This window comes from Callospermophilus lateralis, chromosome 2, assembly GCF_048772815.1.
Source record: "Callospermophilus lateralis isolate mCalLat2 chromosome 2, mCalLat2.hap1, whole genome shotgun sequence".
In the NCBI taxonomy this organism is placed as follows: Eukaryota; Metazoa; Chordata; class Mammalia; order Rodentia; family Sciuridae; genus Callospermophilus; species Callospermophilus lateralis.
The window spans coordinates 48,687,414-48,704,264 of NC_135306.1; the positions used below are offsets into that span (position 1 = coordinate 48,687,414).

The 16,851-nt window shown below is 36.8% G+C and overlaps 1 protein-coding gene across 4 annotated transcripts in view; it reads right to left on the reverse strand.

Annotated features, from left to right (window-relative positions):
- The window catches only part of Focad (focadhesin), a 282,028-nt gene that overhangs the window by 55,875 nt on the left and 209,302 nt on the right, over positions 1-16,851 (reverse strand). For 3 of the 4 annotated variants that reach the window (XM_076843402.2, XM_076843401.2, XM_077108651.1), the window contains 5 exons: positions 16,753-16,841; positions 12,159-12,203; positions 7,389-7,497; positions 4,613-4,729; positions 2,016-2,254 (listed from right to left, as the gene is read on the reverse strand). In XM_076843402.2, coding sequence (XP_076699517.2) covers positions 2,016-2,254; positions 4,613-4,729; positions 7,389-7,497; positions 12,159-12,203; positions 16,753-16,841 — 599 coding nt within the window. Of the gene's footprint in view, positions 1-2,015; positions 2,255-4,612; positions 4,730-7,388; positions 7,498-12,158; positions 12,204-16,752; positions 16,842-16,851 lie in introns of those variants that run through there. The other variant, XM_076843403.2, reaches the window with a different exon arrangement.

The window sequence follows — 16,851 nt, forward strand, 5'->3', positions numbered from 1 at the left end:
TTCTCTGAATAAATCCTAGATTGGAATTTAAATTTAGGAAGTTTTCTCATAAACCTTAAAAAAAAACAAAAAAAAAAAAACAAGGATTGTCATAGTTTTCTTCTACAGGATGATTTTTCCCCTTTTAGAAACCAATATGGTCCTAATCCTTTTCCCATTAAGGGATCATTTGGAGCCACTTATTTGGTGTTATTGACTGAATTCAGAGTCAATCTTTCTCAAATCATTTACCTTTTTATTTTTAAAAAAGGCAACTTTCTTCAAAAATATTATTATCAGGTGACACTGTAGTTACCTAATAAACATCTGTTAATACATAAAAGCAAATATTTCAGATTCCTCTGCTCCAAAAAGTTAGAAAGGTGGGAGACATGAATACATTAGTGACTGCAATACTAATACACAGGCTCACGAAGAGGAGGATGCTATCAACACAGGAAGAGTAGGCAAAGTTACAATCTGCCATTATTCTGGGGGTGCCCAGCTATACAAAGCTGAGCATTTTCTGCATGCAAAAATTCAAGTAAGATAGACAGCAGTGGAAGGAAATCTAGGAACCATGGACATGGGTGGTGGAGAAATCACCGCAGGGTTTTCAGATAGCATGATTAATGCAAACTTGATGGCCCTTAAAACCAGCAGCATTTCACCCTAAGTTAATGAAGAGACAGACAGGATAAAATAAGTTGCCTGTGTTAAACTGACGCAGCTCATTTTTAGTTGTAAAACACAATGCTTAAAAGATACCCAGGAAGGAGCTGGAACACAAATGGTGAAGAGAATGCCATTTGTAGCCTAGTAGCCAAGGGGGAAAATTCCCTTTCAGACTGCAGGTGTTTAGAAATACTTCATGTTCTAACACACATACAAGATGCACACAAGGGGTGTTTGCTAATGTGGTTGTTTGTATCTAGAAACAGGCCCCCTTTTTATATGGGGCAAGTAACTAGGGATTAAATCCAGAAGTGTTCTACCACTGAGATACATCCCTATCCCTGAGGCTGGTCTTGAACTTGTGATCCTCCTGCTTCAGCCTCCTGGCATTTATGTATTAAAGCCAGAGAACAAAATGAATATTCTGTGTATGTTTCCTTTGGGTTGGCAGAAACTCACTCAGTCACCCCCATCACCTGACAGATGTTTTTAGAGTTGAAAATGATCATCTAAAATCTACTGCTTCCCCTGAACAACAGCAATTCTCATAAAAGTTCCACATATTAATGCTTATGCAAAATAATGTCAACTACAAATATAACCATTAGTTTCAAACTGCAATCAAGCCAGATATATAAAATTCTAAGGTTTGTTGTAGTAAAGAATAAACAGTATGAACAAAAAAATTAAAGCAGATTAATGGGCAAGAAAACTTTCCTAGTTAGTGGAATTTTCCACCAGGGTTTTTGCTATTCCATTAGCTCCATTCAAAGGTAAAGCTAGCAGTCCAAAAATGAACAATCAAGCTGAATAAAGCACACAGTATAATATGCACAGATTAAGACTCTTTAAGGATTATTAAAATGTAGCCAGGGCACGGGATGAAAGCTATGGTTAAAGCCGGGTACATGGAGTTCTCAGGTGATTCGGTGATTCCCAATACCTCTCAGGCACAAGGGATACACCAATCCTTTCCACTCATTTTACAGTAATATTAATGGGGGGTCAGTAGTCATTTTCAACACATGTAAATAAAAAAGAAGAAGTTTTCTCTACTTACAGCACCATAAGATTAGACTTTCACTCATGTTTCTTCTACAGATGTACTCAGAGCTTATTTTAAGCACGAAATGACATCCAAACAACCAATCACTTGAATAGCAACCCTTATAAGGCATTAGTATATACATGATGGTATTTTAGAAAGAAATCACCCATAAAGAAGAATAAAGAATCAAGTTACCCATCTCAACAAGTTTAGCAGCCACCTATTGCTTAGATCTAGTGTTTAGGTATGTGTATGCAAAGTCCTCCACCTAAATCATAAAGGGAAAAAATAGAAATATTTTAATATATCATACCTGAGTTTCTCCTCGCATAGGCGAGAGAGAAACATCCCCAAAGCAAGGCCCATCTGGATTTGCACGGCTTGAGATTCATCAGCACTTGGTTTCCCAGGTAACCTGGCAGTCAGCATGTTCAGGATTTCCTCAACCTTCTCTTTGCAAGAGATAATGAAAACTGGCACAAGGAGAGACAAAGCCGTGGCGGCAGCAGAACGGGCAATGGCACTAGCTGTGTTTTCACCAGAATAGGATTTCTAGGACATGCCAGAGAGAGAAAAAAGGGGTTAGCCTTTTGTTTAAAACACGAAGGAAGCATACCTATCACAAAGGGAGGCTCAACAATACCAGCTTCTCATAGATCCGCCCCTGCAGACCAAAAACAAACAAAAATAAATCTTCATGTGTTTGCTATAGATTCTTTTCACTCCATGAAAGAATTTCCTCCTAATCAGTTAACTAATAACGTCTTTTAAGTTTGAAAAATGAAATTATAAGTATCTTATGTTTAGAAACTGAATTCTCTCACTAGAAGAACTGAAATAATTTTGGTGTTTTTAAAAGCTCACATAATATACATATTGAAAAATCCAAAGTGAAGCTATCTGACCCGGTTATAAAAGTCCAGAAAGCTGGGAGTTTTCAAAGAAAGAAAGAAAGAGAAAGTGGGTGGGGAGGACTTTAAGTTTAGTATGAAGAAATGTTGTAAGTTTAGCACAAGGATCTATTGGCACATCTCCCAAAATTTTTGGTGGGAACACTTCCCAGTAGATGGATTATTTCCTACAGGGGGTTAATTCCTTTTAATTAAAAAGGAAGTTGAAATCCTAAAAGCCTCTGGTTACAAAGCAATAACCAGCATTCAAAATGAAATGGAGAGCTCTATATGCTCCTTCCTATATGTAATTATGGGAAAGAAAGGAGTAACAGCCCTAATAAAATGACAGGGCAGCTGACTATGAACGGCTTCTGTAAGAAGGCCATGTTAGAGAACACCATCAGACAGTGCATGCATTTGTAAATGTGTCTCAGGTGGGGAGGAAAGCCCCTTTATCACTCCTCACTATTATCCGCTTTAAATTTGCAGACATACCATAAAGGCAGTGTTGTCCCTTGCAGTCAATGCACGTTAAAATGTGTTTTTAATTCTATACCTATTAGTTCTCAAAGCTCTAGTACTTTAAGGATAAAAAAATCAAACATGTACCAAGTTATACTTTAAGTTATTACAGCACTCTTAAAATGACAATGTTACCCAAAATGACTCAGCTGCTAGGACACAGGAAATAAAGGAAGTGAATTTTGAAAGAGGGCTTTGAAAAGTAAAATAATGTAAAAATCACAAAGGTAAGAGGAACCCTGAGCTGAATAGAAAAGAGATTATCTTATTGGTTTGCAAGAACTAAGCAGAATTATTATAAATCTCATAAAATGTCCTGTTCTAGTTAATATCCAAGCCAGAGAGTTATTACAAAAATCCCCCCATTTGCTTCTAAACAAGTTAAACAAATTAACATAAAGAAATTACCTCTTTGAACAAGCTCCACCATCCCATTTAATTCTACATTATCTGGCAAGACATTTTTTGTCCTCAACAACAGTTAAAAATCTAGCATCAGACCCCAAGCCCCAGATGAATACATACCAAGGGCAGGAAGAGAGAGGCACACGAAATGTACAGAGAAGACCATAGGCAGCGGATTTCAGGCTAAATTCATGATCTTAGCAACAGTTCAGGATCTAGGCTATAGTTCTATTCAAATTAACTCTAATCCTCTGCCACTCAGCTGATTGTCCCATGATCACTGTAATTCCCTAAGCAATGGATATTGATAGGGCAGAACCAAAATAATTCTACACAGATGCAATAATTCTGCATGTCACAACCAATAAAGGAAAAATTAAACAAACAAGTGTGTTTTCATTTTGCTTCAAATCTTAGGACACAAGCTTGAAAACTGAGACTGACTAGGTAACAGGTGCTTTTTTAAGATTTTTATATTTACAGAGTATCTCACTCTTTTCACAATATTTTTACAAAACAAACAACTTGATCCTCACAATCTTTTAGGAAGTTGTGAATGAATTATTTTTTTCCTTTGGTTTACAATTAAGGAAAATACGAATGATAGGGATTAAGTGCTAAGTCAACAGTCACAAAATTATTTAGGGGTGGAGCTGCAATTATTATAGGTGATTTTATTCAAGCCTCTCATTTTATAAATAAGCACAAAAAGGTCCAAAGATATTAAGAGGACTACTCATGAACATGTGCCTTGAAATGAAAAAAATTGACCAGAAACTCCAAGTCCCCACATTTCAGTCAATGTTTATTCTCTGACAACTGTAGCTCTTATTCCAAATATAAATTTAAAAAACCTACAGAGCTTTCAGAATGCTGATACCCATGGTTCATTCAGAGCAACTAAATCAGAGGTGGGACCTACACATCAGTTTTTCTTTAAACACACACACACAGTCCCCAGGTAATTCTAAAATACAACTAGAACTAAGAATTACTAAACTACAGCATGGATTTCATGTGACCAACTGATGTCAGGATAGTTAGCCCCTGGATTTTCTAATCATTTTTTTTTTCCATTTCTTGCACTTACATGATAAAAGCAGGAGAAAAGCTGTCCTCTGGGTTGGTAATGGCTATCCACAATGACCAGGAGAGTATCAAGCACCATGGAAACCCATTCTTTCATTGGAAGGAAATTAGGTTGAACCTGTAGATGAACAACATAAAATGATAAGAGAAAGAAAAAAAAATAAATTTAAACATTATTCTGAGATCAAGAGTACAATACCTTCTGTGTTAAATAATGAAGTGCTATTATCAAAAAGTAAACTTCATCTGCTTAGACCATTATGTGAATAATATGTAACAAACACACATCCTCACCTATGCCGCAATAAGATTTATCTTCTGTGCAAGATTTAGCAAAAGAAGGGAGATAGGGGCTGCAAAATAGAACATATCCAAAGCTGGGGCTGGGGTGATAGCTCAGTGGTAGAGTGCTTGCCTACCACATGTGAGGCCCTGGGTTTGATCCTCAGCACCACATACAAATAAATAAATAGAATAAAAGTATTTAAAAAATTCCTTCCTTTAAAAAAAAAAGAACATATCCAAAGCCATTTGGAGTTCTATGTTCAGTGAATTATGATAAAAATAATGTGGAGGTTAAAGAGAAAGATGTGCAAAAAAGCAATTCAAGATTTATTTTATGATTTGTCATTTTACAAAGAGGAAATCAACCTACAAAAGTTTGATCAACATCTCTAACATTTCTGCTTACTATTACCATGTAGTTGTCCTTCAAGAATTCTGACAACATTCACCTAGTCAATTGCAAATTAGGAAAATATAAATGGTCTCCAGTTTGGAAAAGGAGATGAAAGAGAAAGCAAAAAAAAAAAATCAACAAAACTCCATTCATTATAAAGAAAACTTGGCTATAAAAAAATCATTCATTACCCCAGATGTCAAAAGCATTCATCAACGTATATGGTAAAACTCAGGTCATACAAATGGTAAACGTTAACCAGGTGTTGAGTATCTCCTTGGGATTCAACTCCTTGAATCAAATATGGTTTTCGTCTTCATATCTTTAGGTTTTGAATGAAGTCTAAAAATTTCAATTTAATGAAATAATGGGATCTTGAGTTTAAATTGAGTGATAGCCAAAGACAAAATCATCAAAAATAAAAGCAAAGCCTTAGCCTTAGGCTGGGTTGAAGAGGGGTGAGTAAAGAAGAATGAGAGAGACTAGAACTCAATCTCTGAACTTGTTCAGTTGTTATTGGAGCAAATTAACTATACAGTTAAGCATAATTAACACCAATGTGAAGGATCACAGAAAGGGGAATTAACTTTTTAGATTGTTGATCTACTTAGTGTGTAGTCTCTGCTATAGTATTCCGAGAAATGAAATAATTACTCCAGACTTTTTTCATCATTCTCATCATTACAATAATATTGAATTTAAAGTTAAACATTCATATGCAAACTAATAACATTTTTGTCACTCATGTAATAATCCCATAGCTTCTTTCTCTCCTCCACATGTAATATCCACAGCAGCTATTCTCTTGTTTAGTAATAGCAATAGTACCCTTTGGGGAATTCCCTGTTCTCTATTATTTGAAACTTGGTTCAATACTCTATCAGGCTACCTCCCAACCTACCCTAGCAGTGAGCATAGGACCCTGAGACTCTGAATTGTGCATGATTGATACAGGTCAATAAGTGACTGGAATTGAGCTACCCAAGTGAGAGTGGTCTGCTGAGATACTTCACTGGTACCTGATGCCTGACTCCTGAAGTTGCTTAGGTTCCTGCTTCCCTCAAAACCTAGTTTTTAAGCTTAGACTTCAACTCCACAGGCTTGCAGATTCCATATCCTTCTACCTACTTTTTTATTTAAATGAGTCAGAGTTGGCTTCTCTGCAACCAAAAAACCACAAAAAGCAAGTAAACATGGCTCATAAGACATTCCTCCAGGACAAAGGAAGCTGAGTAACACTGAATAAAGCATCAACCTTCCCAGCAACAACTGATGATGGAGATGCTGGTGTTATTACTGAGAGCTTAGTATCTACCAGCAGTTGTGCTTTACATATATTAATTCATTTAATCCTTACAGCAATACTATCTGGTAAGTATTGACACCCCCATTTTACAGACATGGAAACAAGCTTTGAAAGGAGAGAGTACTACAAATAAGCCACAGAGCTAATAAATGCAAGTAATAAGATTTAAATGAGAACTCCCCTACCCCAAAGCCTATATCTTTGACCCAATCAGTTACACTGTCTCCAGATAATGATAGCTACCAGATAATGGAGCTTAACATAAGAATAAATCCATGCCTTTTTATTTTGACAGATATGAATTATCTGAGAAAGTACATGGGAAATGAACACTGGCCAACTTGCCACATGTTTAATTAAGAAATAAATATCTTGCAAAAACGAATAGGCACTTTATCATTGACATCTACAATTAAAATGCAAAGTACGGTTTTGTTCATTCTGTAAACACTGCTTATTTTTCATATTTTGACAGCACTGTTCACTTTCAGTAAGCCTAGTTAACCTCCTAAGATTGGTTACCCTGATGTAATCACAAAAAGACAACCTCTGTTGCATAAAATTGGCACCTTCAAATGGAAATGACCACTTAACTGTGATGGAGAAGACAACAGTAAAGTAGCAAACAGAAGTCAGGAAGATGTCGGGCTCACAATGCAGAGGCTCATCAAGAAGGGGAACCTGGTTCTGCAATCACAGAATCTAGCCTTGCAAATCCAGGGCCAGGCCACCTAACACGGAGCTCAGGGAGACACAATCCAAGCCCACTTGGTTTAAATCACCCTAACTCACCTCCAGGACCCCATCAGAGTCTGAGGCGAGGCTGGCTTCATGTTTGGATAGGACGACAGCAAGGCTGCTTAAGGCTAACAGTGCGTTGCCTTTGACCACTGGGCTCTCCCTGTTTAAGAGAAAAAATTTCCAAAAGAGCACTTAGGGGCATTAATCAGGAGAAGAGAAAGAGCTATCATAGGAGGACAGATGCAACAAAAGCACTTTCATTCCTGCACAGAGCCTTGTAAGTGCAGTTCTCTTTGTCCCCTGATGCTAACAACTTCTATCCTGATAGGAGTGCTGATTTTTAATTCCTACTTGTCAATATAGAGTCATTATGACATTGGAAACTTAAAAATCCAAGCTCACATATCTAACATCTTCCTTGCTAAAATTTTATTCCGTTGCTTGACATGACATTTCCCAAGCTATCTTCTTCTGTGTCATCCTTAGCCGATTTAAATTTATTGATTTGTTCTGAAAACACACCCAAGGACAATTATGTGAATAAGGGAAGCAGAATGGAATGGCCTCTGGCTTTTTTGAAGCACTGGTGTGTGGAACCAGCTTCTCTTGAACCACTTCAGACAGCACACTTTACTTGCAACTTGACACAAAGCATCTCTCCTCAGTCATTATCATTCTCTCTTTCTTTTAATATTTCAAAGCCAGCAACCCTAAAGCCAGTTGCAATACAATTTGGAGATGTAAAATAAAATGCCAAAAACAAACAAACAAAAAACCCCCCAAACCCTGTTTAGACTAAGAGTTGTTCTATTATTCATTCAAATGATAGTTTTTCTAATACTAGCAACAAAAATTTTATTTTTGACTTCAGGATTTGACATCAAGAAAACTAAATATTTCTCATATATACTCAGCATTTGAAAGTCTACATTTATTATTATTCTATAATCCTAAACCAATCCTATAGAAGAAAGTACTCAATGAGGCATTGATGAGATACTGTTGGCTGACAAATCTGTCATAAAAGAACTTAGGCAGCAGAGCACCCATCCAAAGAGTTCTGTTGTTAGGCTAATGCTTGTGCATATCCACAAATAAAGAGGCTGTCCCCCTAAACTTGGACTTGAGATAAGAACCTGAGTCCATTGTGCGTATTCAAGAGCCATTCCCTGCTTGTTCCAGTGCAGGACTAGAATAGATAAGTAGGATGAGGAGGACTTCCAGTCCTTTCCCTCTGCAAACCTAGTACTTACCTCCAGATCCAATCCACAAATGCAGCTGAACAGGTCAGCAGGTGCTAAAAGGTCATTTTATATGTGTTCTTGAATTTTTACTTTTGTTTGATAAAATTGGGATTCAGGACTTGCTACTTCAAGTTCTTTCATTTATCTATTCATCTATCCTCCTTCCCTCTTTCCCTCCCACCTTGGGGTAGCTCAGCTCAGTGAAGGCCTGCTCTTCACACCTGCTGATTTTGTTTGCCCCTCTAATCCTTATTCTATAAAATCTGCCATAAGTTAGTAAGACAGCAACATTCAAATTGGGAGTAAGAGGAAAGAAGATTGGAAGGAAGCCTTGAGGTCTAACAGCTAGCTCCAACCTAGATTAGGTTTACTAAGCATTTACATAGCTGATAATAAAACACCACAAACTAAGGCAAGATTAGAACATAAAAATTGTTTAACAAAAAGAAAACTAAATCTTTCATTTCTGTACAGGTGGGGCGATGGTGCTCAAAAAGTTTGATTTGGGAGCATTTCACATTTTGCATTTGGGGATTAGGGATGCCCAGCTGGTAAACTCTATGAAAATATTTCAAAGTTTGAAAAACCTTCAAAATCTGAAATTCTGGTTTCAAGCATTTTTCATAAAGGATACTCAATCTGCATTATTTTGTTGTTTTAACTAAGAATATTCTGAGGCCTGTCCCACTACAAGATGGTCATGAATTCCTATGGTTGTATTAAAAAATAGTTTTAATTCTCAATGATCTGAAAATTAAATCCCCAGGTTTTATGCTCCTTCAGATGATCCTTACATGGTCACCTGATATCACCCAATATGAAAAAAAAGTATCTTTTTAACCCTGAAATTCTGAAAAAAGAATTTAGCTTCAGTTGTAAAACAGTACCCCAAATCATTTCAAGTTTCATTAGCCTCAACAACCTGAACATGTATTGTTGAAAAAAGGAGTAAAAGTCACTGGTAATTAGATCTTAAGTTACAGGCTGAATGCCTATTTGGACATTAATCTTTAAATAGTGAAAACTATGCCAGAGTCTATATAATATATCTGAAGGCCACGCTACACATTTTGCAGAGGTACCATGCGTAACTCTTGACCATCTTTGCATTCTCTATGTGCCCAGGATAATGACTTATGAACAAAAGGCATTAAGGATATATTTAGTGAAACAAATTCAAGGAGAACTGGCCAGATGAAAATCCACAACTGGTTCAGCAAAAACTCATCACCTTGTTACTCAAAGAACCATCTCCTACCAGTCAAACAACAGTGACTAATTTGCATAAAAACATGTCAGCATCAGTACACTATTTATCTAGGCAACACCACTGACATTTTAATTAAATTGTCCTTTAGAACAAACCGATGCCATTAACCTAATTAAAAAGCACAAGGAAGGATGAGCTGCAATGTTGCTTTCTCAGGAGTAAAGTATTACACTATATATCACCAAAGTGACCCAATCATTTGGAGATTTTTGTCTTCAGGTTCAAATCTATTTAATTAATAACAATGAAAACAAATTTCCATCAATCACCAGGCTTTTTCTGGGTTCTGACTGTCCCTTAGCCCTAACTCTGGTGCTGGAAAAATGTTCTTAAATGAGAAAATCTATTTAATTCCATGACTCCTGTTTTATTTCCTGCATTTAACTTATGACTCTGAACAAAACAAGCCCTTGTCTGGTCCAGAACAGCCTATGGCAGTCATGTCCAAGGACCAAACTCTGAGCTGTCAGAGAGTAGTGGTAAAGTCTTCACCTGGTTGGAGGAAGCCAATGAAAAGAATCGAAGACCATGGCATCGATTTTGCCCCTGTTCTGTCACTAATCTCTCAGCCTCTGAACCTTACATATCTCCTGTTCACTTGCTGTCATGCAGAGTACTATTGGGATTGCCTTAATAGGATACAGTCTAAAAAACACTTTGAAATTCCTGATGAAAACGTAGTAATGCAAGCTGAGGTAGAGAGCTTACCTAGCATGTGCAAGGCCTCAGGTTCAATCCCTAGTACTACACACACATACACAAAAAAGGTAGTGGTGGTAACGCCATGAGAACATGACTTATTTTCACTCCATAGCACTGAGAATTTAAACGCTTTCTCCTTAGGTGTTAGTCATGAAATGATGCTTTGCAAATCTGAAGATAAAAGTCATGTTGAAATAAAATTTTAGTATGGGAAATGCAAAAGCTACTAGAGAGGCAAAATTATGGTTTTAATAGACAACTGAGTTTCTTCAGCATTCATGCTTTTTGCAAATGTCAGAGCAGTTTTTAACAGGATGTAAACAGATTGCATAACAGAACAAACTATAAAAGGTAAACAGCCAAGACAAGTCCCACCAACAACTCAGCACCCCTTTCCATCCAACATGCAACTGGGCATTCTGGGCTGTGTCTGCAATTCACCCAAGTAGAAAAGCAGAGGTAAATGAGTTCCTATGGAAGATTCTCTGTGCTTTGGTTTTGTCAACAGTTATGTGTTTAGATATTCCCTAGTGCCTCCCACAGAATTGAGAACAATTCTCTTTCCCTTTGTCAGAAGACACAAAGCTGAGTAGTGACCATGTGCTGAGATCAGACTTCACAGTTAAACGCCTGCTTAAGATATTATTGGCAGAAATCTCTCTAAGATTGACCATGTTTTGTTGTTGTTGTTTATTTTGCTTTTACTTTTTGTTAAGGCAAAACCTATTTACCTACAGAAGGTTCTGAGATAGGATAAGGATAAACTATACAGTAAGTATTTCTATATGATATGGAATTTGAGTTCACACGAAATCCTCTAGGTCAAAGGTGCATCTATGCTATTTGAAGGTGATGAAGAAAGGAAATCAAATAAATCCAGCAGCTAAAGTACGTGGTAGAAGGGACAAGTGAATGTAACTGACATGGAACTCACTGCCAGAAACAATCGTCAGCTTGTTAACAAAGGAGGCTGAAGGGACTGTTTGAGCAAGTTCATTAGGGTCTAATTTTCTTAGAGTTGATGTAAGGTAAATGAAAAAGCCCCTGGGCAGCAACACTCAACTGTTAAAACAACCATAAGGATATAACTGAAATTGCATTTTTACTAGATCTTCGCATTAGTGTTTAGTATTTAAAAACTCAATTTTAAGATATCCTGAACCACTTAACACCAAGGAAATGAAAGGAAGGGACACCTTGATCTGTCTGCTGCTTTGTGGTTGAGATTTAGTAATCTATGTGTAGACCCCACATAACTCACTTTCTCCAGAATTTCTTCCTTTGTTATTTTCCCCCTTGAACTAAATTATAAATCTTTAAATTTAAAATAAAGCACATAGCATTTTTTCTTTTAGATGTACAACAAAGACTCAACCTCAATGACTCTTGCTGTAAAAATCTTGTTTGTGTATCTTTGCACAAAAAGATATACAGCAAGAATTAATATAAGAAAGGGTAATGACTGATTTTTTTTAATAAATAAGCAAAAAGTACTTCATAATCCTTAAAGCTATGAAATGCCCTAACAGAAGAAACTGTATGTACCTGCCAGGAAAAAAAAAATGTTCAAAAATTTTTTTTGGTGAGAAAGTAAATGAATCTTACTTTGCAGCTGTCTTGGTGATCTCATCAGTCAACATGTCTCTGACCCTGAAATGAGATGGAAAATAGACATGAGCTTATGTTAAAGCAAGAGCTCAATCTTTTTTCTTACTCACCAACTAATAAGAACCTCCCACAATGATTTCAGCTCTTAGAACTGTACAAGTAGAACTTTAGTGCAAGGGAAAAGAAACATTATAAGGGCTTTACTTCAAAGAGAGCCTCATTTCTTATTCTTATCCTTAGGTCACAAAGATGGGGAATGTAGGGAAGGAGGTGAATATAATTGAAGAGGGATATACAGGCCACACTGTGATGGTGTCTTTGCAACATGAGTGGTAGGTATACAGGTGTTCTCAATATAAGTCTCTTCACAGACTTAAAGTCGTCTCCCCCCTCCCAATTCATGTGTTGAAATCCTAACCCCTGGTGTGACGCCATTAGGGGGTGGGGCCTTTGAGAAGTTAATAGGTGCCAGGTGGAGCCTTCATGAATGGGATTATTGCCCTCATTATAAGAACAGATATAAGAGAGCTTACTTCCATCCTAACTGCTCTTCTGCCATGTGAAGTTACAACTTTACAGTGGCTATCTGCAAACCAGAACATGGGCCCTCACCAGATACTAGATAGACTGGCTACTTAATCTGATTCCCAGATTCCAGAACCATAACAAATCAATTTCCATAGTTTAAGCCACCTAGTCTGAAGCATTTCTGTTATGATCCAAATTATGACATCTTTTATGAATAAGAGCTCCCCAAAGCATCGATTTACTATTTCCAAATTGTACACAGGAATAGTCACTGTATGTGTATATAACATACAATTTTAAACTTTGGTTATACAATCATATCAAAACCAAAAGAAAATAGTTATACTTACGAGTACACTCACTTAAAATATCCACAGAATGTAGATATTTTTTCTAACATAGGAGCCTTGAGACAAAGTAAAAAACAACCACTGACTGTCAAGTTTACATTTTAAAGGATGATTTTCAATATATACTTTGAATTTTGCCAACTCCAACTTTTTCATAAATATAAAATTTTAATATTCAAGTATAAATTATATATACATTCATAAATGTACTTGACATTTAAAAAAATCTTAGTTATTCAGCACTCCCTAATAATGAATCATTCTTGAGAATCAAGTTTTCAGACAGTTGCAAACTGCTCTTATAGACCATAAACCTGCATTTTTATTTATTTATTTATTTTTTTTAAAGAGAGAGAGAGAGAGAGAGAGAGAGAGAGAGAGAGAGAGAGAGAGAGAATTTTTAATATTTATCTTAGTTTTCGGCGGACACAACATCTTTGTTTGTATGGGTGCTGAGGATCGAACCCGGGCCGCACGCATGCCAGGTGAGCGCGCTACCGCTTGAGCCACATCCCCAGCCCAAAACCTGCATTTTAAAAAAATAATTTGACAGTAAATTTCTCTAAAATATATTGTTCAATTTTTGCCTTCCTAATGGAGCACAGTGCATTCAGCATAATCTCTGATTGGTCTGTGTGGAATATTTACAAACGATGACCTGTCTATACTTCTGCTTATGCACCAGAGCTCCTTTCCTACTCTCTTCTCGGATGTATCACAAATTTTTCCTTCCCTACTTATATTACTCCCCTTGGCATGTGAAAACAGTGTAGTATCTACCCTCTTTTAAGAGAAGATAAAGTCCTCCAATTATTGCTCCATTTATTTGTCCCTAATGTCTTTAGGAGAATCTTAACTATACTTGATTCTAGTTCTCCTTCCACTCCCGATAGGCCCTTCTGTAATCTGGCTTTTAAACCTCAATACCAACAAGACAGCTCCTGTCATGATTACCAATGACTTTCAATAAGCCAAATACAATGTTCAGTTCTTAATCCCAACTTCAGCATTTGACACAATTGGCCTCTCCTTTCTTAGAACACTCTTTCCTTTGTTTTAAAGATTCCACACTCTCTTGATACTTTTCCTGTATCCCTGATCATGAATTTTCTTGCTGCATTATTGTTACCCTTCCCATCCATCCACTGCCCCAAATGCTGATATGCTCCAGGGCTCAATCCTCTGAAATTATCTTTCTTTACTCACTTCCTGTATGATCTCATTTAGCATTCTGAGTTTAAATGCCATAAATATGCTGATGATACCACATTTATATATCTATGCTTAACCTCTCCATGGAACTCTAGAATCAAAGTCAATAACCTAGTAGGTATCTCCAATTGGCGGTCTTATTAGGCATCTAGGCTGAACAAGTCTAAAATCTGATTCCTTCCCTACACAGACCTGTTTTCCTATTGTCTGCCCTTATTTAGTAAATGGGAATTGTATACTTTTACTTGGTCAAAGTCAAAATCTTAGAGTGATCCTTGAATTTCATTTTTTTTTTCTCACATCCTTCATTTAAATCCTTAACTTTTAAAACCTATGGACTCTGTCCTCAAAATAGATTCAAGATTTATTTACTTCTCAGTACTTCTATTGCTAACACCTTAGTCTCAAACTCTACCATCTTTTGCCTGAATTATTGCAATGAACTCCTAATCACATCCTTCAGGATATATTTTCACCAATGCAGCTCGAGTGATCACTCTGAATTATGAGTCACATCCTCTGGTTCAAATCCTCCTGTGTTTCTCCACCTCACAAAGTCATCTTCAAGACTACTCTCTGCTCTAAGTTCTTCTACCTCCCACCTGGCTCTCTCCATGTCATACAAGCCCTCTCTCCAAGAGTTTTTGTTTCCTTTTCTGGAAGGCTCTACCCCAGCTAACAGCCTGGCCCACCCCCCATTCACTTCTTTGAGGTCTCATCCCAAGGCCATGTTACTAAGAAGCTCTCACTGAACTTAAAGAAACTAGTAACACTGGACTCTTCCCCACCCCATTCCAGCCCTACTCGCTACTTATTTTATCCTATTTTATTTTTCTTCCACTAATCAAAAGCTATCATATTCTGTTGGATATCTATTTCTCCTCAGTCAATTATAAGCCCTGGGTAAACAAAGACTGGGTTTTGTCCATTGCTGTTACTCTGTACTCAGAACAATGCCCAATACACAACAGATACTAATAAATTCATTTTGAAGTAATAAAAAGATGAGTTTATCTTAATTTGGGACTGTGTTCCATTTAGTGAGGTTTTCCAAAGAGCTCAATTCAAAACAGCTTATTACTTACTATAAGTTTATAAATTTTTGTTTAATTTCAGGGGATCTATCCCTCTTATTCTCACATAAATGCAGTCCCTGGATTTCATCAGGAACTTATATCCATAGTCTATAAACATTTTGGAGAGTACAGAAAAAAACTCCCACCAAATTATCACTTTCAGAAGATGAAATCAAAACTAGATGCAAAAGATTATAGCAAAAAAGAAACAAAAATCCCAAAATCTTACTCTCTAATCTTAAATCCAATAGCAGAATACTGTTTTTTTTAATAAATCTAAAAAAAAAAATGTAACTTAGAAAACAAATTCATTAAACACACAGATTCTGCTTTTCTACAAATAAATTTTTGCAGATATTTAGATCACAGCAACCTGTGGCTGCAGACAAAGCTATTCAGGTTCTGGGCACTTAACTTACATTTAGGCTGCAGCAACATTAATCTGACAAAGTGTTCTTCCTAACCTATGCAACAATTTAAGTTGCTTTTAATGTGCCAGTGCTTACTTGCACGTTTCTAGACAATATAGTGAGAAGTCCCCAGAGAGTGTGTGCCAAAGAAATTAAAGGCCTAAAAAGGAAAGTTGTTTCTAATAATGAAGCTGTCTTGGGGAAGGAGGAAACAGAGGAGAGGGAAGTAATTCTTGACTCTGAGGTGGGACAATAAAAAATTAAGTCAAACAAACAGAAATTTTTCTTCAAAAGCACCTATAATAATCATTTACAAAGGGAAAAGTTCTTGAGGGCAAGGTAGAGGGTTGAAGAGCAAACCATTTTCACACTGCATTAAAGAAATTATATAACTATGTATGGTCCACTCTCTGAATCCATGGGTTCTGCATCTATGGATCTAATCAACTGTGGGTCAAAAATATTCAGGGAAAAAACTGCATCTGTACTGAGCATGTAAAGATTTTATTTCTGGTCATTATTCCTTAAGCAACACAGTATAAAAACTATATACAGAGAATTTGTATTGTATAAGATACTAAAAGTAATATGGAGTAATATGGATATGATTTCAAGTATACAGGGGGAGGGTGGGGGGGTGGAGGGCTGGATACACATAGGTTATAGGCAAACACCATGCCGTTTCATAGAAGGGACTTCAGCATCCACGGGTTTTGGCATCCACAGGGGATCCTGGAACCAATTTCCCATGAACACAAGGGACAACACACACACACACACACACACACACACACACACACACGTGTATTTTATATTTGTATATATAAGACGAATAAAGCTCTTGTGCTATATTTAGGTAAGGGATGAAAATGTACCTATCAAATCCACTAACATTGTCCCCTTCAGGCTCATACAGAAGGTAAAGCTGCCAATATTAAAGCCTTTAAAGTAGTTGCCATTCCCCTCACAGCTTGCGCCCATGACAAACGAGGAGCTGCAGAATGCCACCCCTTACCAGAGCCAGGCTGTGGTTTTTTTGTACTGCACCTCCTCAGCTCCTTCTTTTCCATGTTTTAATTGCAGCTCCAGCTCTCCAATTCTTCCCTGCAAATAA